The sequence below is a fragment of the Phoxinus phoxinus genome, assembly GCF_949152265.1.
Source record: "Phoxinus phoxinus genome assembly, chromosome: 3".
Classification (NCBI taxonomy): Eukaryota; Metazoa; Chordata; class Actinopteri; order Cypriniformes; family Leuciscidae; genus Phoxinus; species Phoxinus phoxinus.
In genome coordinates, this window is record NC_136878.1 from 31,118,045 (window position 1) to 31,144,206 (window position 26,162).

A 26,162-nucleotide genomic window follows, 5' to 3' on the forward strand; every position below is an offset into this window, starting at 1 on the left:
TAAGTACGAACTTCCCAGGAGGACTTGAACGCACCACTAGACATAAACAAGCTAGGCTTAAAACAAGCACCTAAATAAATGCCTGTATGCTGTATATGGAGTGAGACAAACAACAGGAGAGACATTGCCTTTCTACATACACAACAATCAAAGGCTGTATTATCTAATTAGAAAAGGCCTCTCCACCACATATTCATAATTACCCTCCCAAAAATCACAGCGGGCCAAGAGAGTTTAAAAAAAAGGTCATTGAATAATGCACACAGAGTCATAATTAAGCTAAATTATTCAGTGCGATTTCCCAGAGCTCTGACTGATTGCTGTCATTGGCAGGAAATTTGGAAATTGCACTCAGGCACTGAGACAGCTCCATCTCCTTCAGCAGACCTACTTATCCCAGGCCCTCTGGGGCCCTGTGATGGCACAGACTTTCAGCCCTGTCACTCACTACACCCATTCTGTACTTTTTAAGTGTTACCCTCCATGTGGAGAAAAAGAAAACGCTGATAACAGGTTACAGAAATAAAGCGATCTGCTTGGCTGGCCATGTGATCTCAACATGATGGCACTACACTGATCAGCCACAATATTAAAACCACCTGCTGGCTAATATCATGTGGGTCCCCCTCGTGCTGTCCAAACAGCTCTGTCAAGGCATGGACTCCACAAGACCTCTAAACGCGTCCTGTGGGATCTGGCACCAAGACATTAGCAGCAGATCCTGCAAGGTCCTGCAAGTTGCGAGGTGGAGCCGCCATGATCAGATTTGTTGGTCAAGCACATCCCATAGATGCTCAATCAGATTGACATCTGGGGACTTTGGAGGCCAGGGAAACACCTTGAACTCTGTCATGTTCCTCAAACCATTCCTGAACAATGTGTGCAGTGTGCAGGGTGCATTATCTTGCTATAAGAGGCCACTGCCAACAGGGAACACCATTGCCATGAAGGGGTGTACATGCATGTCTGCAACAATCTTTAGGTAGGTGGCACGTGCATTAAGCATTAAGTTTTTCTGCAATTTGAGTAATTCTTCAGTGATTGGACCAGACTAGCCTTCGCTCCACATGTGCATCAATGAGTCTTGGGCACCCATGACCCGATTCACTAGTTGTCCATCCCTGCACCACTTTGTTTGTTGGTACTAACCACTGCATACCATGGACAACCCACAAGACTTGCCGTTTTGGAGATGCTCTGAACCAGTCATCTAGCCATGACTATTTGGCCCTTGTCAAAGCCACTCAGATCTTTTCGCTTGTCCATTTTTCTTGCTTCCAACACATAGGGCCCTATCTTGCACCCAGCGCAAATTATTTTGAACGCCGACGCATGTATCATTCCTATTTTGCACCCGACGCACAGCAGACTTTCCCCTCCACAGACGTACGTCGGTAAATTAGGGAATGAACTTGCGCTCAAAGAGGAGGCGTGTTCCGGTGCAAACGTTCCCTGGTGCTATTTTGCAGTTTGAGAAAACAATTTCGCCACAGACCAGGATAAGTGTAGTATTCAGGATAAGTGTAGTAATGTCGGAGCAAACATGTTTGATCAATAGTGACACATTGGTAAGGACATTTAAGAGTCAAAGAGTCTCAAGAGTAATTTAAGAGTTGCAAGAGTCATTTATCCCATCGGTAAAATAGCAACAGTGCCCGATATCCACCCACAAAGTTACTTGCGTTTCGCGTTTGATACTTGCGTTTCAGATCGTTAAAATAGGGCCCATAGAATTTAAGAACTGACTGTTATAATTATAATTATAATGACATAATCAATATCATTCACTTTATCTGTCAGTGGTTTTAATGTTGTGGCTGATCAGTGTAAATCAGGGGTTCTCAACTCCAGCACTGGAGGTTCACCTTCCTGCAGAGTTTAGCTCAAACGCACCTGCCTATACCTTTTTAGTTATCCTGAAGAGTTTGATTAGCTTGTTCAGGTGTGTTTGATTAGGGTTGGAGCAATGTAATACATCTTTGAGGGTACGTTTACACGACAACAATATGCTTAAAACTGAGAATTTTTAAGTTTTAAGTTTTCCACAGACGACACCATTGTCAAAATGATCCCCATTCACACGGATCTGCGAAAATTAATAAAATGCTGTATTCTGCTGCCAGGCCATTAGATGGCAAAGAAACACGATAGACTGAACACGTAATATGCATGTGCATGACGGCATCTTCAGAGATTCTAATTTTTGTTGTTTACACAGAGACCCGTTTTCAAAACTTGCCGTTTTCAGGCACACAAAACTTCGTTGTCGTGTAAATGGTGATCGGCCAAAACACATACAAAGTTTAACGTTTTTAGTTGAAAATTGTGTTGTGTAAACAGCACTGGTGCACTAAAAGCAGTTTTATTTTACATGGAGCGGCTTGCCTCACGAGGGCAAACATAATAAGATCACTGTCAGGTGGATAATACTCACTTTATTTTTTGAAATTTCCCTATTATCAGACACTTTTTTGGCAGAATAAACAAATCAAGGCTGATGTGGAATAGCACATTTGCACCATTGCATAGTAGTGTGATGCTAAGGTCACACCACTAGGTGGCAAGCACATCATAAAAGGAAAACTTTGCAATAAGGTTCCATTTGTTAACATAAGTGATGGTGAATTAGGTGTCATAAAATGTCAATGAACAATTTTTACGCCATTTATTTACTTTTACATTAATTTTTTGTTACATTTAGTTTACATTTAGCAGACACTCCTATTCAATGCGATAATTACAACAGATACTATTCATCTAGGTTCAAAATGGCTGGGAATTTCCAAGAAACGAACAGATCAAATTTCTGAGTAAATTCATTCATACTGCAGAGTAATAGGTCTATAAAAGATTGCTTTCAAACTCCTGTCTCTGTGTAGTTCATGCATTTCTATATTTTCTTTTTATAGCTGAACTCTAGTCAGCCCTTTTATCACAAACAAGCTCCTAATATGACAGGCACATATACATGTACAACTCTTCTGTCATATCTAATAAATGTAATAAAAAAAAGTTTGAGGTTTTATCTGAGATATGAGACGGCCCACAGGCCGGGTTCAGATTGGCTGTCAGGCGTCTGGATATTTAAGACAGTGCTGGAGAAGAGAAGCCTTTCAATAGCACATAGAAACAGAAGAGAGATGTGTTTTAGCACACTCTATTACCCAGTATGCCCCACGACAGCAATGGATTGATGACTGCAGCAGTTTCTATAATTCAGTCTAGTGATCCTCTGGCTGAGAGTGTTTGTTTGTGTGTAAACTCAGCTATAGTATATGCAGCTGTGTGAATGCACCAAGTGCACATGCTTTAATGGAGATCTAATGCAGCAAGTATACTTGGCAACACAGTCTAAATAAACAAATAATCTACCATTCAAGAGGGTAAGGTTTTTGTTGATTTTTATGTTTTTGAAAGAAAATCCCTGCATTCGTTTGATCAAAAATACAGTAAAATAGTAATTATAGGAAATATTATTACATTTTTAAATAACTGTTTTCTCTTTTAATATATTTTAAAATGTTATTTACTTTTGTAATGGCAAAGTTCTGTCACAGTGATCCTTCCGAAATAAGCTGATTTGGTACTCAAGCAACATTTCTTATTGAAAACAGTTGTGCTGCTAAATTATTTTGTGGAAAGTAACAATGATATATTGTCTTTACTGTCACGTTTGACTAATTTAATTGATTGCGTCCTTGCTGAATAAAATGTAATAATTAAAAAATATATATATATTATATCTAAAAAAAAATTCTAGTTTCAGTCTCTCCTTTGTGCAGCACCTCTCATTTTTCACACACAATTCATCATACACACACCGGCAGGCTGTGGCGTTAATGATGCTCAATTGGTACTAAAGGGTCCAAAGTGTGCCAAGAAAATATCGCTCACACCATTACACCACCAGCAGAAGCCTGAACCACTGATACAAGGCAGGATGGACCCCTTGCTTTCATGTTGTTTATGCCAAATTCTGATCCTACCATCTGGATGTTGCAGCAGAAATCAAGACTCATCAGACTAGGCAATGTTTTTCCCAATCTTCTATTGTCCAATTTTGGTGACCCGTGAAAATTGTACTGTAGCCTCAGTTTCCTGTTCTTATCTGACAGGAGTGGCACCCGGTGTGTTCTTCTGCTGCTGTAGCCCATCTGCTTCAAGGCTTGATGTATTGTCTGATCAGAGATGCTCTTCTGCAGACCTGGGTTGTAATGAGTAGGTTTTTTAGTTACTTTTGCCTTTCTATGAGCTCAAACCAGTCTGGCCATTCTCCTCTGACCTCTGGCATCAACAAGGCGTTTTCGCCCACAGAACTACCCCTCACTGGATATTATTTCTTTTTTGGACCATTCTCTGTAAACCCAAGAGATGGTTTTGCGTGAAAATCCCAGTTGTTTTCCCAGTTGAAATACTCAGACCTGCCCGCCTGGCACCAACAACCATGGCACATTCAAAGTCACTTAAATCACCTTTATTCTGATACTCAGTTTGAACTTCAGCAGATCGTCTTGACCACATTTACATGCATAAATGCATTGAGTTGCTGCCATGTGATTGGCTGATTAGATATTTGCGTTAACAAACAGTTGAACAGGTGTACCTAACAAAGTGGTCGGTATTTAAAAGTGGTAACGACAAATATGACAGCTAATGCCATTTGGCGTGCACTGATGTCAAACATGTCAATGCATTTCCATGTGATTTGGGCTACGTTTGGAAGACGAGAACAAATGATTAAAATTTCAGACAAAAAAAAGAAAATGTTCCTTACACAAACCTTCAAAACCTTAAATTAGTATTTGTAATGTTTTTTTTTTTTTTTTTTAGCTTGACTGGTCTGTGTATGCTTTTGTTGTAAAGAAATGCAGCACTTTTCTCAAAACAAAAACAAACTCAAGAGAACAAAAGAAAAATCATTCGGGTCTAAAAGCCTGGGACACACCAAACTGTGAAAAAAGCTGTGCTTAAACACACCGAGAGAGAACTACAGCCAACTGTCAGCTAGAATGCGCGTTCTGCGCCTGCGTGTAAATGAGACAAGTGTCTATTTCTGCAGATATATTCATCTATATTCGTCATTCAAAAAGGAAAACCCGATGCTGCAGGCTGCAGATACGCAAACCATAAACAAAGCAGTGCGTGCTCACCGTTTTGAATATCAATCCTGCTAAACACTTTATTTATTCCACTCCTCTCATGTTAATATTGAAATTTTCGCTAAGGAACACTCAGGTAAGATGACAAAACATTAGAACAGCCTTCTATCTGGACCGTTTTGACTTATTTGCTTGCTGTTTTGCTATTATTCTCGTGCACTGACTGGTTCACTAAGCTGTTCAGCCAATCGGAGTTCCCTCTTTCACCGACGGCACGAAAAAAAGCAGACGGGGAACAATTTCTTCTAGGTGTGTCCCGGGCTTAAGACGACATGAGAGTAACTACATGCTTTTATTTTTGGTTTAAAATAATAGCCTAAGCCTTTATTGACATGCAAGTATGAAAATCAACAAAGATTTTGCTTTGTTTCAACCCCCTCTAAGGGCCATTTGGACTTCCTAATGGCATAGAGGTCCTGGCAGTGATCAAGGCCTGTAGACCAAGATGTGTCACAAAAGCTTAATATTTGCATCCGTTTTTATTATATATATATATATATATATATATATATATAGGCTAATTTGATTACTCTGTAGTACAAATCATGTAGCATTTCTTATTTACAGTAGCAATTTTTTTTCAGGTAGGTCTAGTTTAGTTGTGTCTTTGCTAATGTAGAATTTTTTTTGTCATGTTGCTTGTAATTAGTTTATTTAGGCTAGTATTCATTTTTTGGTTTTGACATTGGTGGCAAGAATTATGAAATGTCTATGGTTTCAAAAATATTGATATAATAAAAACCTTATTTAAAGCAACAACAAAAAATACTATATTGTGATATATATCGTTATCGTGAAGTAAAATTACTAATACCGTGATATAAGATTTTGGTCTCATCGCCCACCCCTACGGTGGAGGAAGCTGTACTCTGCTGATTGGTCACCACTGTTGGGAAACCACCCTTACAATAATACAGTCAATTTGACTAGTCCTGTAACTTATGTAGGTACATTTTGCTCTATTACTTCAAAAGTACATCAAAGTAAATATTAAAACCAAGCAATTTGTGTCTAACCATAATATCTAAGTGATCAACATCCATTTTTTACAATTAGTCTAGAATAGCAAATTAATGACAAACTGTTTTGAGTTTGTTTGTTATTATCTACATAATGAGTAATAAATGGAGTGTGTGGTTTTAGAGGAAGGCAGACCGCCAAAGTAAAAAATGCAAATGTAAAGTCACGAAACGCTGCAGTAAAATGAGCAATAACAGAGGATGGAGTGTGAGTGTGGTTTTACAAAAACAACCCTCGTCTCTCATTGGATCAATACACTAAAGTGTAATATTGCAAACACGACACACACTAACATCGCAGATGTAACTTCAGAGTCTTCTTCAGAGTCTCGAGCCTGTGAAACATTCTGCCACAACAGTTTGACCATCATTCAGCAAAAGTGGTAATTTTCCGATTATTTTGACACATCACATTTATAATAATATCACAATAACTGAGCTGTTGGACGGTAAAAACCAACTAGAGGCGCTTTGCATGCTGTTCACTTCCTCCACACACACACACACACACACACACACACACACACACACACACACACACACACACACACACACACACACACAGAGAGAGATCATTAACAGATGCTGACAGATCGGATTTCAATGCCAAAGAAAAGAAAGACAACAGGAAACACCAAACCTGATGTTATAATCCTGGATCAGCTCCTGCCAAGCTGTCCACACCAACCTAACAAACACACACACACAACAATCATCCATAACTCAAGGTTAAAACAAGCAGAACACACAGAATCTGCAACCCAAAAGTAAGAACAGACTCAACACTCTCAATCGTCACTGTTTTGTCTGTTCTCAGAGCATGTTGATTTCTTTCTGACAGTGAAATTAGGGATCTAAAGAATCATGAAAGCAGGATCCTGTGACACTGAAATCCAGCTTTGCCATCACAGGAATAAATTACATTTTAATATATATATTAAAAACAATGATTTTATAGTGTAATTGTATTTTACAATATTACAAATAAATGCAGCCTTGGTGAGCATAGGTTACTTATTTCAAAAGCTTCTTTTTTTTTTACAAAGTCCCTAAACTTTATAGTGTATATCTTTTTTTTTTTTTTGGTTACTACTACTACCACTACTTAAGTATTTACTACTATTTGAATATTTCCTTACTAACACTTTACAATGAGGTCTCATATGAACATTAGTTTATGCATTACATAACTTACAGAACTACTTACAGAACTAACAACATTTGTTTAATGCATTAATCATTTTTCATTGTTCATGTCTAATGTCACTAATATCCAGTTATACCTAAAGTGTTACCATTACCATGCTTGTCACTGCACGTTTAACTCAAGTCTTTTTTGAACAACTGGTGAGCTGTGGTTTGGTAACATAAGCTGATTATACATAATCAACAATAACTATACAATAACAAGGGTCACATTGTGATGTTAGCTATATAATCTGTGTAAATTAACCGCACAGGACATTGGCTATAAGAAAAGCACATTTTGAATAAATTGAATTATTATGATTATTATTATAACCAGAAATCTTGACCAACATGCACTTCTATGGCCCAGGGGACTGTAAATACCACAAAATCCTTCAGTAAATGACATCCTTTTTTATTAGACTGGATAAACACAGTGGAAATGAGAAGAAGCAGAGGTCACTGACTTGTAGAGAGTGCCTGTTCGGTTGGTAATAAACATGCTAATTTCATTCTCGTGTCTAGATGTATTGAGTTAATCAAAGAGATAATTATAAACATCGGTATGCTAATTTATGCAGGAGCCATAAAGCAAAGTTTGTGTTTGAAAGTAAAACTTGCAAAATGTATGCAAAGCAATACTATTTTAGCTATTCAAATGTTAAACTACATCACACGGATGAATGATTTTCATCTCAGCCATGTATTCTATTATCGTTGGAGGAAAGCGTGAGAGTTTTTCGTCTCTGGATTACTCAGGATTCCTCTCAAGGGAGAGCACGACTGACTGACTGTCTGACTCACTCGCACAACAGAAGCTGGAGTCTCAGGGCAGGTGAGCTGCCGGGGTCTCTGCTCATTATTTTAGCGCGTGTGTCTATTTGGGTGAGTCAAAAAGAGAGGGAGACAGAGGGAGTATGAACAGATCTGCTGCACCATCCATCCAGCTCCTAATGAGACCATTACTGCTCCATCCAGCCCCTCTGCCATTCAAAAAGCACTAATGCGCATTCACTCACATGACACCAGCATTTCAGAGCAGGTCTGGAGTAATGGCCAGGAATGTAAGAGTCATTGTCTGATGAGATACACACAAGTCAAGGTGACCACAGCAGATGATCTATTTAGCCTTGACTATTTCCGTTTGTTCACTCCTCAAAGTTTATCTCTCAGAAAACAAGTCATGTTAGCAGAACAAAAAGGGGGCGCTAGAGGTTTAACAATAAATATCCATTATGATTTTGATCGAGATATAAAGTTAAAGAGTTTGCACCCACAAATTAATATTCTGTCAATGTGTAGTCATCATCACGTCGTTTCAACCATGTATGACTTTTTATATCATGTCTCAGTGTTTTATTTTTTTATACATACAATAGAATAGAACTGGTCAATAGACCTTAGTCACAACAGCGCCATCTTTGAATGAAAGTAAGGAATGGAAGTGTGGTTTTTGGATTGTTCTGCTGACTAAACACTGCAAAAATATGTTTCCAAGAAATTTTAGTTGGCAAAAAAAAAAAAAGACAATTTGAGCTGTGGAAAATTATAAGTGATCTAAGAGCTTTATACAGCTTTTTATAGCGGATGCTATTGAAAACATGGTAAGTCCTTCACAGCCTCGCTTGCACACCTGTCATTACGCTGTTCTGAATAAGGTCTATTGAATGTGTCACCAAAATAGTTACGGTACCTAATTTTTTTTAAATATCCTATTTTGCGCTCCACAGAAACAAGTAAGGCATTCAGATTTGTAATGACATGAGGTTGAATAATTGACGAAAGAATTTTCATTTTTGCGTGAACTATCCCTTTAACCAACATCATGAATCTCACATTGATTTTAATATGCTTTTTTTTTTTACCATTCATTAATCAGACTAATTGATTTATTAGCACACATACGCTATATGTACACACACACACACACACACACCAGCAATGCTTGACTAATTTAAAAAATATATAGTTGGTTACCCTCATTTTTAAAAATTACTTTTGTTGAACCTAAGGATGATTTATTTCTTTGAATAAACCCAGTTAATTAATGATGTCACCTTATTGACAGTGAATGTTGAGTGGCAAAATGAAACAAAGCAAAAAGCAGCTCAACAGAACCTCAGAAATATGTAAAAATCAAGAACATAGACCAAAAAAAAAGTCAAATAAATGTGGTGAGAAGGGCACATACCTCCCCTGTCCCTGATGGCCAGATTATTGCCCTTCTTCAACACAATGTCCAGTTGATACATTCCTGGCTTTGAAGGGGGGTGAAGTTCTTCATTACTTGCTTCCACAATATTGATGCCCTACAGGGGGAGAGGAGAACAGTGAGGAGGTCAGACAGGTATCTCAAGCACACACTTCAGGGAATCTATAAAGTTCATGTTTAATGTTATGAAGACTCAGAACGTGAAGTGTTGGTACATCAGCTTCTCCAAGGAATAGAGCAGCTCAAGAGAACAGAAATAGCTCTGCTTCAAGGCTCCAGTAATATCCAGCAGCAGAGAGAAGAAAGGACGTTCGCATTTCACTTTGCCCTCACAGTTACATAATCATTCAGCCTCTACCATCACACAATCCAGACCTTACAACCTTGAGATGTTCAAAAGAGCCACAGTCCTCGCTTGCCTTCCCTTCTGGGAAACTTCAGGCTATAGTTCTGTGAAGGTCTGGAAATGTTAATCTTCTGCACTATGTTGTCGTTAGAAGACTATTTAACAGTTACCCTGCCTCTGAGCAGGTCATCAAACCTTGAGAAAGTAACAGAGAAACATTAAAACCTGATTATACTGCAACAGAAGATGGAATGCTAATTTCCAGATGACTGTCGGGTTAACCATTAGCGGCTCTTTGATAACACTGTTTTTTTTTTTTACTTATTAAAAATAGAGCTAGTTTGTTACTCAGCAATAACTTATTATCTGAAACTCCTTAGAGTTTACAGTATTTACCACTGAGTCCCTGCCTCTATTTGTCTTTGCTACGGTATTATCCTGCGCTATCAGCAACATGCTGTATGCAATCTGCACATTTATATTAAAAGAACAATTACTCTGCAAACTTCTATTAAAGTGCTGTCACCAGTTTCTTGTAATAAGAAATATGTTGTGTATAGTGTGCTGTGCGGTTCATGCTAATAATCTCTATGAGACTCAAGGGGATATTAGTACACAGTGGTAAATTGCTTTACTGCTTTGTAACTGCTATGAGGGACAGTATGTGGTGACTTGTCAGAAATTCATAAAGCAACTACACCCATACACACTTGTGTTTCCATACACCAATGCGCACACACGCACACACACACACTTCTAGACAAACAAGTATTCACAATATGACACATAATTAAAACTGCTGGTTAGCTGCTGGTGCAGTGTAATGTAAAGTAAGTTTTTTTTCCCCCACAAATAAAACAATGAACACAACATACAACTACTTATAATACAGTAAAACTTAAACATTTGCTGTTTGAGTGCTGCAAACGGGGAAATAACTAAATATTATTATTTTTTAATTTAATTTTTCAATTAACTTTTCACACAAATTGTTATGGGGTTAGGGAATTATTATTTTGTATTTTGTAATGGAGAAAAAAAATTATTTCATTTGAAAAGTACAAAATATGTATGTTTAAATAAATATGTTATGTTTTGCGTGTGTGTGTGTGTGTGTGTGTGTGTGTGTGTGTGTGTGTGTGTGTGTGTGTGTGTGTGTGTGTGTGTGTGTGTGTGTGTGTGTGTGTGTGTGTGTGTGTGTGTGTGTGTGTGTGTGTGTGTGAGGAAGTGAACAGCATGCAAAGCGCTTCTATAGTTGGTTTTTTTACTGTCCAACAACTTAGTTTTTGTGATATTATAAATGTAATGTGTCAGAATAATCGTAAAATGGCCACTTTTGCTGAATGATGGTCAATGGTGTGGCAGAATGTTTCACAGGCTCGAGACTCTGAAGTTACATCTGCGATGTTAGTGTATGTGAGTCGTGTTTGCAATATTACACTTAGTGTATTGATCCAATGAGAGACGAGGGTTGTTTTTGTGAAAGCACACTCACACTTTTTACTTTGTGTGGAGAGTAAAATCCCCCAGACTCCATCTAGTGATTAATTAGCCATTGAGCAGCTGGTTTAATTAGTCAAGAATGTTTACAAACCTTTCATCGTAACACAGGTAATCACACGAGGAACACGAGACAAAGCAAAATGTAAAAGGAAGAGACAGAGACAGAAAGTGTCATATTCGCAAGATCCTACTAAATATTTCACTTAAACCAGTGCACAAACAAAACACTCCTCACTGCCAGTGCCAAGAGAAGATAATTTTCACGTTTTTTTTTTTTTATCTAGTTCATCTAGAATAAAACAGCACCCTCCCCGACACTACTGTCACTCAACAAATACTGTTTATTATTCAGTCTTAAAGAATGACAAGAGGTTTGGAATGTAATTGTGCCCTCAGGTCCTTCTTATTGTTGTGTTTGAGAATTTCATTTCCGTTTCAATTTGCTCATTATGACATATTTCTGGTGTCTAGCCATCTGGCTTTAGGAGCATTAGGGCAATGAGCTGAAATGGGCATCATTAAAAGTTTCACATCAGGACGTTTCAATCATATTTTTTGAGTCACACTCTATTATTAAGCATTAGGAATGGGCAGGCCTCAAAACTATTTTAAGATTATGTATGTAATGTTGTAAAGGAGAACATAACTGGATGATATAGTAAATGAGTCAAGTATCATCCACTGCTATTGGACATTAGGCTAACAACAGTTTCAGAGTCACATCATGCTAATATAGTCTATAATGACACTGAAACTACTAAAATTATGCTATGGTTAGGAAATATTCACAATATAGTGTAAAGAGGTTGTTATGAATATTTAGAAACAGACTGATCTCCTCTGAGAACTAAATCTTGAGTGAATAGAAGAGATGAGGGCTGCATTAACCTGCTAACAGTGAGTCAAAGAAGATTCTGCAAGCTGTGTAGTTTCAGACATTTTTTAACCTCTTTTTTATTTTTAAAATCTCACAATGATTGACGATGTATTGACTCGTTATTTAAATGTAGTTCATTTTGAAAAAAAAAATGACATAGTGTACCTTTAAATACATATTATTAATGTGATATAATTAACATTTTTGTGTTTTAAATTATTTAAGTAGAAGCATGTATTTCCAGGTTTAAATACAATTTTAAATTCTAGATTACATTTACTGGTAGTCCTTTAGTAGATGTGTTTGGCAGTTTAATGTAGACACCGGCATATACATTTCAGCTGATCATATAATTTCGTCAGGTCAGTCTTCATTATTAGCTGACACACCTGTGGGTTTCTGTTGAGCGCATCATTTAATAGAGACACTCAGTTTAACCTTTGGATGATACAACTGTCCTTTTAAGTCACACCTCTGTCCTGCATCTCTCTGAATGATATGATTCCTTTTTTTATTCAACCGCCTCGAACAATAGTCAATAATTGGCAAGAGCATCTACGAAATAAACATGTACTAAATATGACGACCCAAAAAGATAAATAAAAGCTCCTTCTCTTACCTTTCTCTTATGTCTCTCCAGGGTCAAAAAGCATTTAGCGGAACTGATCAGAGCTTTGCATAATAAGCGTCTTTCATGAATAAAAAATGATGGTGATGAAGTTTCAGCCTCTGGAGTCTTCCATACACACACTAAAAAGCTTATAATGACCGGGATGTAGAATATTCCACTCTACAGGTACATGGACATCATTTCACTGGACAGATGGCCCAGGTAAGAGACGGGTCAGAAGTGTCATTACGGTAGGATGTAAAAGGACACAGTATTTGAGAATTACACTCTGTATGTATAACTGTGGTAATATGTAATCCATATGCATCTATAAGAAACTGACTCCAATCCGTAACAATCTAATTCCCTATGATTAATAAATGCAAGTTACATGTAATGTACATTTTTCCAACTAGCACACAATTTATTGTGCACACAGAAAAATCAAACCAAACTCGAATTTAATTCAACTATTATTATTATTATTATTATTATTATGTTTTGTCTCAAAACTAAAGACTATTTGTTGATCTAATCTACTTGTCAACAGCTATGTTTCCATCCACCTGTTTTTGAATTTCGGGATATTGCATAAAGAATTGTGGTTACACTTTATTTTAAGGTGATTGTATTTACTCAAATAAGTACTGAGTAATATTAATTACCTGTACATGTACTTACTATAGAGTCATGTTTAGGGTTAGAGTTATTTACTTGTAATTGTGCACATTTTACTGCTATTACTATAGTAAGTACATGTAGTAACGTGTAACTATGTCACCTTAAAATAAAGTGTTACCAAAATTGATGGATAGAAATGCCAAGATGCACCTAAAATCTTAAAAATGCACATTAAAAATAAGTTTGCACTCAATTGAGACAGAAATGCTTTTTATCCGATAAGAAGTCATGCGCATAAACTATTATGGCAAAACATTTACTGAATAAAACCCTCGATACGCAACAAACAAACAAAAACTCAAGTGATTTCACCTCAAATGAGGATCTGATTGGTTAACTGGTCTAACCAGAATTAGAGTTAACGAGTTAATGAAAATAATTGAACAATTTCATTGAACAGCATCTCAAATGTTGGTTTGGTCATTCTGAAATGCCTGAGCCAAATTCTGTCATCAGAATGGTTGGTTATAATTACCTCCCAGAATTGTCTGACGCGATTGTGTTCCCAAACACTAGGTATCCATCTCCGAACGCAAAATAACATGACAGCATTTATTGCATTTTGTCTGTGAGGCGCAAGTCATTTATGACGTATGAAAAAAAGAGCCAGAGTGGCTTTCCCCAATTGCCACAACCTCCATTTTTATTACAGATATGTTTTGTCAATTTCCCAGGAACTGGAAGTTTTGTTGTTTTATTTTATGCAATATTTAAATTTTGCGCACAAGTTTAAATCGTAACTTGATGGAAACAAAGCTAGTGTCATTTCTTTCACTCTCCTATCAGAATAAAGGTAAAAAATCTTTAAAAATAATTTAACTTTGATCTTTAAAAATAAAAAAACTTAGACATGCTTCATCTGAAGAATCGAGTAACTAACCAAGCACATCCAAAGTGAGCTATCACTTCTACATGCCTGAGCCGACTATCTGTTCTGTTTATATGACACTGCCAGCTCAGTTTACAAAATGTCTTCGTAATGGTTCTCTCACAACCACGTTTCAATGGTTTACTGGTAAAAGTTTAATGACTGATGATTGATGTGAAATATATGAATTTATGGGAGCTTCATCACAGAGGTATTTTCCATTGCATGGTGTTATCTGGACACATACAGCAGATTGTGTATGGAGCAGCATGAAATAATCGATGTGCTCTTATTTGGCTAAAGAGGATAGATTTGTTTATTTCCACACACTGCAGGTGGCAAGAGATGAATTGCATTTGCATTGGTGTCTTTTTTTTAAGGTTAGCCAGAAGAGGTTCAGATGTAGGTCATGCTAATGGAGGTGTACAGGGACCTGCATTAATATAAAGGGATAGTTCACTCAAAATAAAAATTCTGTCATCATTTACTCAGTCATTTTGTTCCAAACATATGATTTTGTTTCCTCCACATCAGAACAAAAAAGGAAAAGCCTGCGTTCAGTGAAAATGAGTGGTTACCACAGCTGTTCAGCTCCAAAATGGATCAAATGTGCTATATTCCGAAGTTTGCCAAAGCCATACAATAACTTTGTGTGAACATACCTCAAAATAAGACATTATTTACTGATAATCAATAAAGCACTAAAATCTGATCATCTATTCAAATATGGCAAATCAAATCTAGTCAGTAAAGCCAAAATTCACTGGTTCTTATTTGTCCCGCTACAGATCATGACATGGCAAATCGCACAAAGCTATATCCAATTACTCTGGACAAATAAAGTGCATAAGTCGTTTGGAACTCTTTCATGCACTATATATACTGTATATTATGTTTAGTAAGTTACTCGACCCTGATCATCCTTCAATTTCATATGGAAAAGACCAGCATTAACATCATATAAACATCTCATTATATGTTGCAGAAGAAAAAATCACTACATGAGTATGAATAAACAAAGCCTGAATGTTCATTTTTGGGTAAACTATCCCTTTACTCTGTGACACTATTCACATTTTAAACTCTCAATAATGCCTTTATATAAAGTTCATGTTTTAAAAATGATAAAAACTCAATAAAAGCAACAACGTAGATCTAACAGTGTACACTTTCCCTTTTCACTGTGTGGGAAGCAATCAATAACTGCATAACATATCAAACAGTGAACATGTCTGGACTCTGTCCAATAGTGTCTCAATAATTCAATTTGACTACCATGATTGACAAATGTGACAGAAATGTAATCAACATGTCTATTAGAGTGACAGGCAGCCATCTGGCCAAGAGCTTTGGATAACAACAAATGTGTTGTGGGCACTACAGTAATATATTGTTGCCATTAAACCAATGTAATCAATCACTGATGGATTTGATTTATGATAGAAAGAAACAACGATGCCAATACAATAGTATTCTGATATATGCCACAGTACTGAATCATTCGTATATCATGGTATTCAGACAGTACTCAAACTTTTTTGGAGTCAGGGAGCCCTTATAGGGTAGAACATTTCCCAAGGACCCCCTCATAATTAAAACAGTGATTAAACCCAAAGTTAATGTGGGTAAAATATTTATTGGTGCAAACGGTCCCATTTGTAAATATAGGCCTACTTTTTAATATTGGTGTAATCATTGTTATACCATGGTCTGGGTGAATACTCGATTCTGATTGGCTGCAGGGTGTCCGTTAAAAAGTGATAGAGGACACCTAAATAAACTGTCAGGCGTAACCAAGGAAACCAAGTTATTGTTTGTAACTTGTAACTTTAGATTTCGATTGTAAAACTAATTAAAATATAAACTAATGTTTTAAAAATTTGTTATTTTGCAAGTGACCATGGTATAAGCGGGTTAATGCCCTTCGAGGTGTCCATTGTCAGGTTTTAATGGACTTCGGCGGAGGCAACCGTCCTCCGCTGCGCGTCGGCCGGTTCACACCTCGCCGTCGTCCATTAAAACCTGACAATGGACACCTCGTCGGGCATTAACCCTTACGTGTAAGTCACATTTTATTATTAGATTCAGAAATCATACATATAAAATACTGGTAAATAAAACTAAATGTTAACAAACTCTAAACACTGTAAACGTATTTTACTTCCCCTCACTCTAAATCCTTTCAATTTAATGCCTTTTCAGAACAGAAAAAAAAAATACATGTATAAAATACATAAATTATAGGGCCATTCATTACAAACAACATGTATTTTAAATGAACAGACTATAACAAACTTAAAGCGGAACTGAAACTGCTTGCGTACATCTCATTTGACATGAATCGCTTCAATAAATGAGTCATTAGTCGGGGTGTCACGATTACAGTGTTGTTCCCCTGTCTTGTGTTTTGGACGTTTAAGTTGAAATATCTTTTACTGTTGTTTCTATGTTCACTTCCTGTATTCAGTTTCTGTTTCCCTTGTTTTACCTGCCTTGTTTGGCTGGATCCCAAATTGCACACTTAATGTGGACTCGCGGTTTCGTGGCCTTAAATTGCGCATGCTCGCCAAGTGTACGAGTCTGTAGGGTGTCAGCACTCAGAAGTGTGCTTGCGAGCGCCGCCTTTGTGCCCTCGATGAGGACTTCGGCACTTTTTGCACCCTCCACACGAGTTACCTACCCAGGAATCATTGCGAAGTTGCGAACGCCCAATCTGATAAATGAGGGAAGGAGGTTTGTGGCAGTTTGACTTTGGGGGGCATGATGTCATCAAGCCCAAAATACACTCTCGCGTGCCCTCGTGGACTCGAGACCAGCGCCCCTTAGGTCTGCACTTCCTGACGTCACCCAGTGTGAACTCAAAGGAGGTACACAAGGCCAATTGGGATCCAGCCTTTGTTACCATATCCACCATAGTTCATTTCCATGACAACTCACCTGCACCTGTCCCAAGTCAGCCCCCTTGTTATCTTGTGCTTAAATACCCTTGTGTTTCTCTGGTTGGTTGTCAGTCCTTGGTTTTTGCTGTAACATGTTGCAAAAAATGTTTTTGGAATAACACCAGTGCACTCACGCTGAGCGACACAGCCTACATATTGTACAACAGGCAAATTAAATTGAGTAACCAAATAACTTTGATATGTTTAGTTGTCTCATAACTGTAGCTATTGTCTAGCTATTTTGCATGCAAACAGGGACATTTACATTCGCACCAATAATGCAATTATTTCTAATAATCAGAGTAAGGTCTTAAGCATAAGTCAGCTTAAAGGTGCTCTAAGCGATCTCGGTTGGCGTAACCTCTTGTTGATGTTTGAATTATTATCAAACAAAACGGAGGCTAGCTAGACCCTCCCTCCTCCTCATCCACGCAATAACCCCCCAAACCCCACCCCACATCATTCTTGTCGGTTATTGGCTGGAACAGTTTGTGCTGCGGGTTGCTCTGTTTATTGCTCAGTTTGTTTTTGCTGCTGTTTGTGGAGCTTGGGCTCTCTGCAGAGACCGCGTTTTTTTACAGTGTGTTCAGGGGACAGGCAGCTAGCGGATAGTGAGGAGATGTTTGCGGTATGTGAAAAAAAATGTTTTGGCCTAAAAAACGCGCAAGATCGCTTAGAGCACCTTTAACATCGCAGTAAGATGTTAAGATGACAAACTCTTCACTCCAGTTTACATGCAATTTTAATTATTCTGTATATGAAACCGAGGAAGCGGTTTCTGTATACGAAACCGCTTCCTCTACTCCCCATATCCCAGACTGGCCTCCTCGGCGGCGCAGTCGAGGACTCTGCCCAGAGTTCTCGGCTGACCAGAGCAGACTGAGGCTCTGATCCCGCGGCCAGCTGCTCAGCCGCCGGCTCAGCTGCCTCATTCCGCTCGCCGCCGAGGGCGCCCCAGCCCGTACCAGCCCCGCAGCAATGCGGTGCTCCCGTTACGGGCAGCTCAGAGATGGGTTGCAGTTCTTTCTAGGAGGTGGTTGCAGGGCCACTCCTTCCCCCGGTGGAGAGAACTGTCTCTCCCATCTCTGAGCACACAGAGTTCTCGGACGACAGTGCGCGCCACCCTCGGGTCCCGCCACTCTCGCCCTCCTCTGTCACAGAGTTCTCGGATGACAGTGCGCACGCTCACGTGCCTCGCCACTCTCGTCCCCCTCTGTCGCCAGACCCCTGCCAGAGCACGCCCCTGTGGAACGCTGGTCCTTCCCTGGCCTCCTCTGGCAGGACGCGGCTAATGACCGTGCCCCCACACCGGGCCGCTATGCCACCCACGTCTGGGCCGGTCATTCCGCTTCGCTGCACCCCCGGGGGGACGTCTGTCGTTCGCATGACCCCGCTGGCACAGTCCGTGGGAGCCTGGTTAGAGCTTCCCCCCTGTCCCGCTGGCTCGCGCGAACCATCAGGCTCGGCTATGCGATTCAGTTCGCACGGTCTCCTCCCCGCTTCAGGGGAGTCCGCTTCACTATGGTCGGTGGCAATGCCCCTGTCATGAGAGCGGAGGTCGCCACCCTGCTGGCGAAGGGTGCGATCGAGACTGTCCCTCCAGCCGCAATGAGGTCCGGCTTCTACAGCCCCTACTTCATTGTCCCCAGAAAATCCGGTGGGTTATGGCCAATCCTGGATCTGCGCGTCTTGAACCGTTCCCTTCACAGGCTTCCGTTCAAGAGGCTGATGGCCAAGCGCATTTTCGAATGTGTGCAGCCACAGGATTGGTTTGCAGCGATCGACCTGAAGGACGCCTTTTTTTTGTCTCCATTTTTTCTCGACACAGACCGTTCTTGCGGTTTGCTTTCGAGGGGCAGGCATACCAGTACGCAGTTCTCCCATTCGAGTTGGCCCTGTCTCCTCGCGTCTTCACGAAGGTCGTCGAGGCAGCCCTTGTGCCGCTACGGCAGCACGGGGTTCGCATCCTGAATTATCTCGATGACTGGCTAATCCTAGCTCACTCTCGGACCAGGGTTGCGAACACAGGGACCTAGTGCTCCGGCACCTAGCCCGTCTGGGCCTTCGGGTCAACTGGGAGAAGAGCAAACTTTGCCCCGTGCAGAGGATCTCTTTTCTCGGTAGGAAATTCGACTCGGTCGCCATGTGCGCACAGCTTACGAGCGAGCGCGCGCAGTCACTGCCGACTTGCCTGAGACAATTTGAGGGCAAGAGTGCGGTTCCACTGAAACTTTTTCAGAGGCTCCTGAGGCATATGGCATCTGCAGCCGCGGCAACGCTGCTCGGATTGCTTCATATGAGACCGCTTCAGCACTGGCTTTGCGATCGAGTCCCGAGGTGGGCATGGCGTCAGGGCACGTTCCGAGTACCAGTTACTCCGACCTGCCATCAGACCTTCACCCCGTGGACGAATCTCAGCTTTCTCGGGCCGGAGTGCCCTTAGAACGAGTTTCCAGGCATGTTGTTGTCTCAACGGATGCCTCCTCCACGGGCTGGGGCGCCATGTGCAATGGACATGCTGCCGCGGGCTCCTGGACAGGACCCCACCGCCTATGGCATGTCAATTGCCTCGAGTTGCTGGCAGTACGACTCGCTCTGCACCGCTTCCGGGCGCTGCTCAAGAACCAGCACGTACTAGTCCCATCAGACATTACCGCGACAGTAGCGTACATCAACCGACAAGGTGGTCTACGCTCCCGCCGTATGTCGCAACTCGCCCGCCACCTCCTCATATGGAGTCAGAAGCATCTGAGGTCGCTTCGAGCCATTATATTCCGGGAGACCTGAACTGTGCAGCCGACGAGCTCTCACGGCTTCAGCCTCTTCCGAGAGAATGGAGACTCCATCCCCAGGCGGTCCAGCTGATTTGGGATCAGTTCGGGGACGCACAGGTAGACCTGTTTGCCTCCCACGACTCGTCCCACTGCGCCCAGTTTTACTCCCTGACCGAGGGCACGCTCGGCACGGACGCTCTGGCGCACAGCTGGCCCCGGGGCCTCCGCAAGTATGCGTTTTCCCCAGTGAGCCTTCTTGCACAGACCCTGTGCAAGATCAGGGAGGACGAGGAGCAGGTCATATTGGTTGCGCCGCACTGGCCCACCCGTACCTGGTTCTCCGAACTTGTACTCCTCGCGACAGCTCCTCCCTGGCCAATTCCTCTGAGGAAGGACCTCCTTTCTCAGGGACGGGGCACCCTTTGGCACCCTCGTCCCGATCTCTGGAACCTCCACGTATGGCTCCTGGACGGGACGAGGCAGGTTTGAGTACCCTACCACCAGCGGTGGTGGCTACCATCACTTCCGCTAGAGCGTCGTCCACTAGGCATGCCTACGCGTCGAAGTGGAACCTCTTCGTCTCTTGGTGCTCTTCTCACTCAGAAGACCCCAGATCATGCCCGATCAGTGTCGTGCTTTCCTTCCTGCAGGATGGGTTGGAGCGAAAGCTGTCTCCCTCCACCCTGAAAGTGTATGTTGCCGCTATCGCCGCACATCACGACGCAGTCGAAGGTAAGTCCGTGGGAAAGCACGACCTGGTCATCAGGTTCCTGAGAGGAGCGAGGAGACTACATCCTCCTCACCCTCCTCTCGTTCCCTCTTGGGACCTCTCAGTGGTTCTAACTGCCCTGCAGAGTGTTCCCTTTGAGCCTCTGCAATCAGTGGAGCTTAAGTTCCTGTCAATCAAGACAGCGCTCCTGGTTGCATTGGCCTCCATCAAGAGGGTAGGGGACCTGCACGCATTTTCTGTAGACGAAGCGTGCCTGGAATTCGGGCCGGCCTTCTCTCACGTGATCCTGAGACCCCGGCCTGGATATGTGCCCAAGGTTCCCACCACTCCCTTCCGGGACCAGGTGGTGAACCTGCAAGCGCTGCCCCTGGAGGAGGCAGACCCAGCCTTGGCATTGCTCTGTCCAGTACGCGCCCTCCGTGCTTACGTAGACAGAACGCAATGTTTCAGGACCTCAGATCAGCTCTTGTCTGTTATGGTGGGAAGCTGAAGGGAAAGGCTCTCTCCAAGCATAGGTTGTCTCACTGGATAGTGGACGCCATTGCTTTGGCTTACCAGCAGCAAGGTTGACCATGCCCCCTTGGTGTGACGGCCCACTCCACCCGGAGTGTGGCCTCCTCTTGGGCTCTAGCGCATGGCGCCTCGCTAACAGACATCTGCAGAGCTGCAGGCTGGGCGACACCCAACACATTCGCCAGATTCTACAATCTCCGAGTGGAGCCAGTGTCCTCCCATGTACTCGCTTCAACCAGCCGGTGCTAGGACCCGCTCAGGTGTCTTCGCTTGCTCGCCATTCCACTCCACGGACTGGATACGTGCGATATTTCCTCAGGTTAGCCTGATAAGCCCTGAGTTCCTCCAGCGCTGTTGACGTCAACGCCAGAGTTATGCCTCCGGCAGCTTTCGCGTTGGCTAGGTGCCACCATGTGCATGGTTCCCCCGCTGGGCGACCCCCACGTGTGTATTTCCACTGTAAGCCTCTCTCGAGCATGTGTCTTCCCTTGGCAAGCCAGTCTGCCACCCTGGGGTTGAAATACTCCACCCTACGGGCTGGACACCCCAGTGTTTTCCGTATGCACCCCCCTCCGGGTCATATGTTATTCTTAAGTCCCCCCTTCGGGCGGGCACTGATTGCATATTCCACTGAGATATGCTCCCAGTGTACCTTGGTATTCCTGTGTTAAGTAGGAGTCCTTCGTCCGTGCTAGTCACGACAGGGAGCTCAGACTTACGCAGGGCACTGGAAGACAGCCGAGGTGGCGTGATTGGACTGGGAACCCCATTCGTCGTCATTCGACGTAACTCGAAGTGACAACGAAAGGGAACGTCCCGGTTACGGATGTAACCCTCGTTCCCTGAGTAGGGAACGGAGACGTTACGTCTTCCTGCCACTTCCGCTGTACCGCTGGAACAGCCGAGTTCAGCCTTGGCTCCTTCAGCGAAGAAACATATCTGCATGTTGCCAGCTCACTTCCTTTATACCCACAAGGTGGGGCGGAGTTATGCTATGGAAATTCAGCAGACCCATGGCATTTGCTTGCCATTGGCTCGTTTTATTACTGTTTGAAGAGGATAGGCTTCTAAGCGAACCCCATTCGTCGTCATTCGACGTAACGTCTCCGTTCCCTACTCAGGGAACGAGGGTTACATCCGTAACCGAGACGTTACTATGATTATGAGCTTTATCGCATTAGTTTGATTGAAGTATTGCGTTTACATGAGGTAAAGTTTAAAGTCCGCCTGAACCGGAAGTTCCAAACGACTTTTCTCCAGTGTTGTGACGCATTTCCGAGTGAAACGGAATATTGAACAGAGGGCAGGGTTTTACTTCAGCGCTCCTCCTCTCCATCTCTCGCCCACAGCAGAGTAACGGTTTGAGGGAGTGGTTAAGCGATTAACCAACCCAAGTCGTCAAGCCTATGTCATCAAAAAAAAACAACCATTCCAGACCCGGAAGTAACTTTTCAAACTTTGATTAAAGATAACTTCGGCAAACAATTTTTTCCCGTGTATTAACTTGCACGGATTAATTGTTCACCACAAGACTAGTAATATCCGCTAACAAAGTAAATAGGGTCAATTTTGATTTCATGCCGACTTTAATAGCAATTTTGACAAAATCCCATTATAATCATGGGATACAATAAACGTACTGAGTGTGGGTCACAGGGTCATCAAGAGTCCATTCATCACTTTGCTAGACTGAGTAGTTTCCCAGGCTTTTTATATCTTATCTTTACAAAGATCTAAAACCATGAGATTTACATCTTTGTCAGGAGTATGTTTGATTCAATATGTATGTTTACAGGACAACGATGTGCTAAAAATGCGAACGATTTTTCATTGTACAGATGACAACGTTTTCAAAACGATCCCCGTTCACACGGATCCACGAAAACAACTACTGTAATAACGCTGTAGTATGCATGCCAAACAAGTAGTTGGCGATGTCACTCTGTAAAGAAAATGATTTTACTAAAGTGCACTCGAGCCGAACACACATGCCTGTAGACACAAATTATATAATATTGCTCATTTTTTTTGTCTGATTTTCATTCTAAAGATGTTGATCTTGATAATACTGTATTATTACTTTGTCCTCTGGGTAATTTTCATCTTCACAAAGCCAGAGATATTCACTGTAATCCCAATTCTAGAATGTTCTCCTCTGATATAAAGTCCCTTTTTACTTCCTTTATAAAAATGTCAAAAACTTTGATCACAAAGGCTTTCTAAAACATGTATCATCCTTGAGTCTGTCTTATGGAACATTTAATTTTTCATGATGACAAAATGTCATATTGTGTAGATTTGTGTGATTCTTATAACCACTTGTGATGATGTCCATATGCCCCCCTTATTTCTTACTGTTATCTGTATCCTTTCATTTGCAAAAAAAGCCTATAGACTAAACACATAATAGGCTACAAATGTGCAAGGCATCACCGTTTTCACAGATTTGCGTTTTTATAGTTTACACTACAAGTATATGAGTGTCGTTTTAGTTTTTTTTACTTTCACTTTGAAACCCGTTTTTAAAAGTTAGCATTTCAGGCCACCAAAACCACTGTTGCCATGTAAATGCATGACCAAAATGCATAAAAAGTCTTCCATTTTTAGTTGAAAACGGTGTCGTGTAAACGGCCCCTAAGTAACTCCTGGTAGGTTGTCATTAATTTGTGGTGTCATTATTGCTCCTGGGTTTATTCTAGTGGTTGTCCTGCATTTGTGAAGTTAAATAAAAAATGATATCGTTGTCTCCTTTGTCTTCAACGTGCACTGCTACCACACAAACCCGAGGCAGCCTACTGACCATTAGAATTTAAATGAATAACCTAAATGTTATCATAAAAAAAATTACAGGATCTGACATCTCTCCTATTATTTTCATTGCTCATTACAGACAGTCACTTTTCCCAGACCATTCTGCATAGGCTTTATTTCATTATCATTAAAATGTAATAAGTACATGGGAAATGTGTCAGCCAAAATTAAATTATTTCTCAAAGAGGTTAACAATAACTGAAGATCACAGGGTTCATTCAAGAGCGATAGTGTAAAGTTTTACTCTAATACTTTCACTGTAGAGGATTCCCTCAGCAGAATTACATCACCAAATGTTAGTATGCATCTTCTCTCAAAAGAACTGCCATTATTAAATATTCTAAATACTAAAATATTTGAAAATATTTAACAAAAAAATTATAATAATACCACATTAACTCTATACATAGATTTTAAACCTATCTGTTTACAAGAAGCAGCCCTGTCAACTGTTTTTAAAGCACATATGAATGAACAGTTATTTGAAACCATAACTGAAATCCATTTTCAGCAGGAAGATAGAAGTTGACCGAAAAAAAGCAATAGTCAACCATTGATTCCATTCAATGCCTGTCTCTGGGACCGGCAAGTGCAAAGTGACTCCAAGTGCTCCCTTGAATGGGTTGCAATCTTCTTTTCACTTTGCAGAGATAGATAAAGTCTCAAAGCAATGCAATGTCACCTCGGTTAATGTATTCTAAGAGCTGGTGAGACCTATTTGTCACTGATCGAGACAGCCTGTTTCCATCAGTGGACATGAAGAAGCTCTTCACTATATTATTTATCAGTATCTTAATGAATTCACAAGTACGGTTTTCTGATATGCCCAGTGAAAATTATTTCAGATTTAACGAGTTTAGTCTTAGGTAAAATATGAAACGTTTTCAAAATGACACCAGAGTGGTATTTCAGTCTTGTTCGAATATGTTGGTGACGCAAGATAAAATTTGCTAGGAAGATGTTTACATATGAGAGAGTGTCACACATGCTCAAAAAGTATTGTATATTTATTAGCCAATTCAAGGTTGAGCAATTGAAAAGTTTCTATGGTAAAAAAAAAATGCATTAGACCAGTGAAGATCAATCTAAGCAGCGCTGAGGGCCAGACGGCTTTCAGAACTCTTTCAATGTGCCCTAGTTTATGAACTACATTATTCACATGTTTATAGTTTCATTTTGAAGCGTCGCTCTCCATCACATTGAAAGCCACTGTATTTGTTTCGCACTTTTTCAGCACGGAGAATGAAGTCATTCATCATGTGCAGGATAACTCCGTCCACACACGCACACAAATGCAAATGCCTTGTACATACACATTTTGTTTCTTACTATCCAATGAATGATCCATCCATTTATCTGAATGTTTTTTCACCCTGCCACTGGCTCTGAAATCACCTCCTCTTAAGGGCAGCAAGTAAACCAATAACAGAATGCAACACGGTCGGCACTGTTTATTGTGTTACTGTCACGGTTTCCCCTGGTCCTGTCCCGCACTACATCTCCCAGCTCTCCCCTGGATCCGCACCTGTACACACTTTCCCTGATCTCTGATTATCCTGCGCCTGCACTTCATCAGCTCTGATCACCTCGCTGCTCACTGTATATATCCCAATACCCAGTCTCACTTCAGTTCACGGTCGGATATCGTCACCACGTCACCGATTCCTGGTTCCTTGTATATCGTCTGAGAGACATTCTAATCTGAGTATTTTCGGAGTGTTTGTTTAATTATCTGATATATCCCGAGTTTGCATCTCGTGTATAAATAAAGCCTGAGTTCATCGTACCTGTTCCTGAGTGTATTGAAAGTTACCTGTTTAGCTGAAAGAGTGAATGTGTTATTCAAAGCTAAAAATTAACATTTCAGTACACTTCAGTAGCTCCAGAGGCATCTTATCTGCATATGCAAGAATAGCTATAACAACCACTAAA

The 26,162-nt window shown here is 41.1% G+C and overlaps 1 protein-coding gene across 9 annotated transcripts in view; it reads right to left on the bottom strand.

Moving 5' to 3' along the window:
• mctp1a (multiple C2 domains, transmembrane 1a) overlaps positions 1 to 26,162 on the bottom strand; it is a 221,340-nt gene that overhangs the window by 114,026 nt on the left and 81,152 nt on the right. For all 9 annotated transcript variants that reach the window (XM_079607525.1, XM_079607523.1, XM_079607524.1 and 6 more), the window contains one exon: positions 9,558 to 9,675. In XM_079607525.1, coding sequence (XP_079463651.1) covers positions 9,558 to 9,675 — 118 coding nt within the window. The remainder of the gene's footprint in view (positions 1 to 9,557; positions 9,676 to 26,162) is intronic.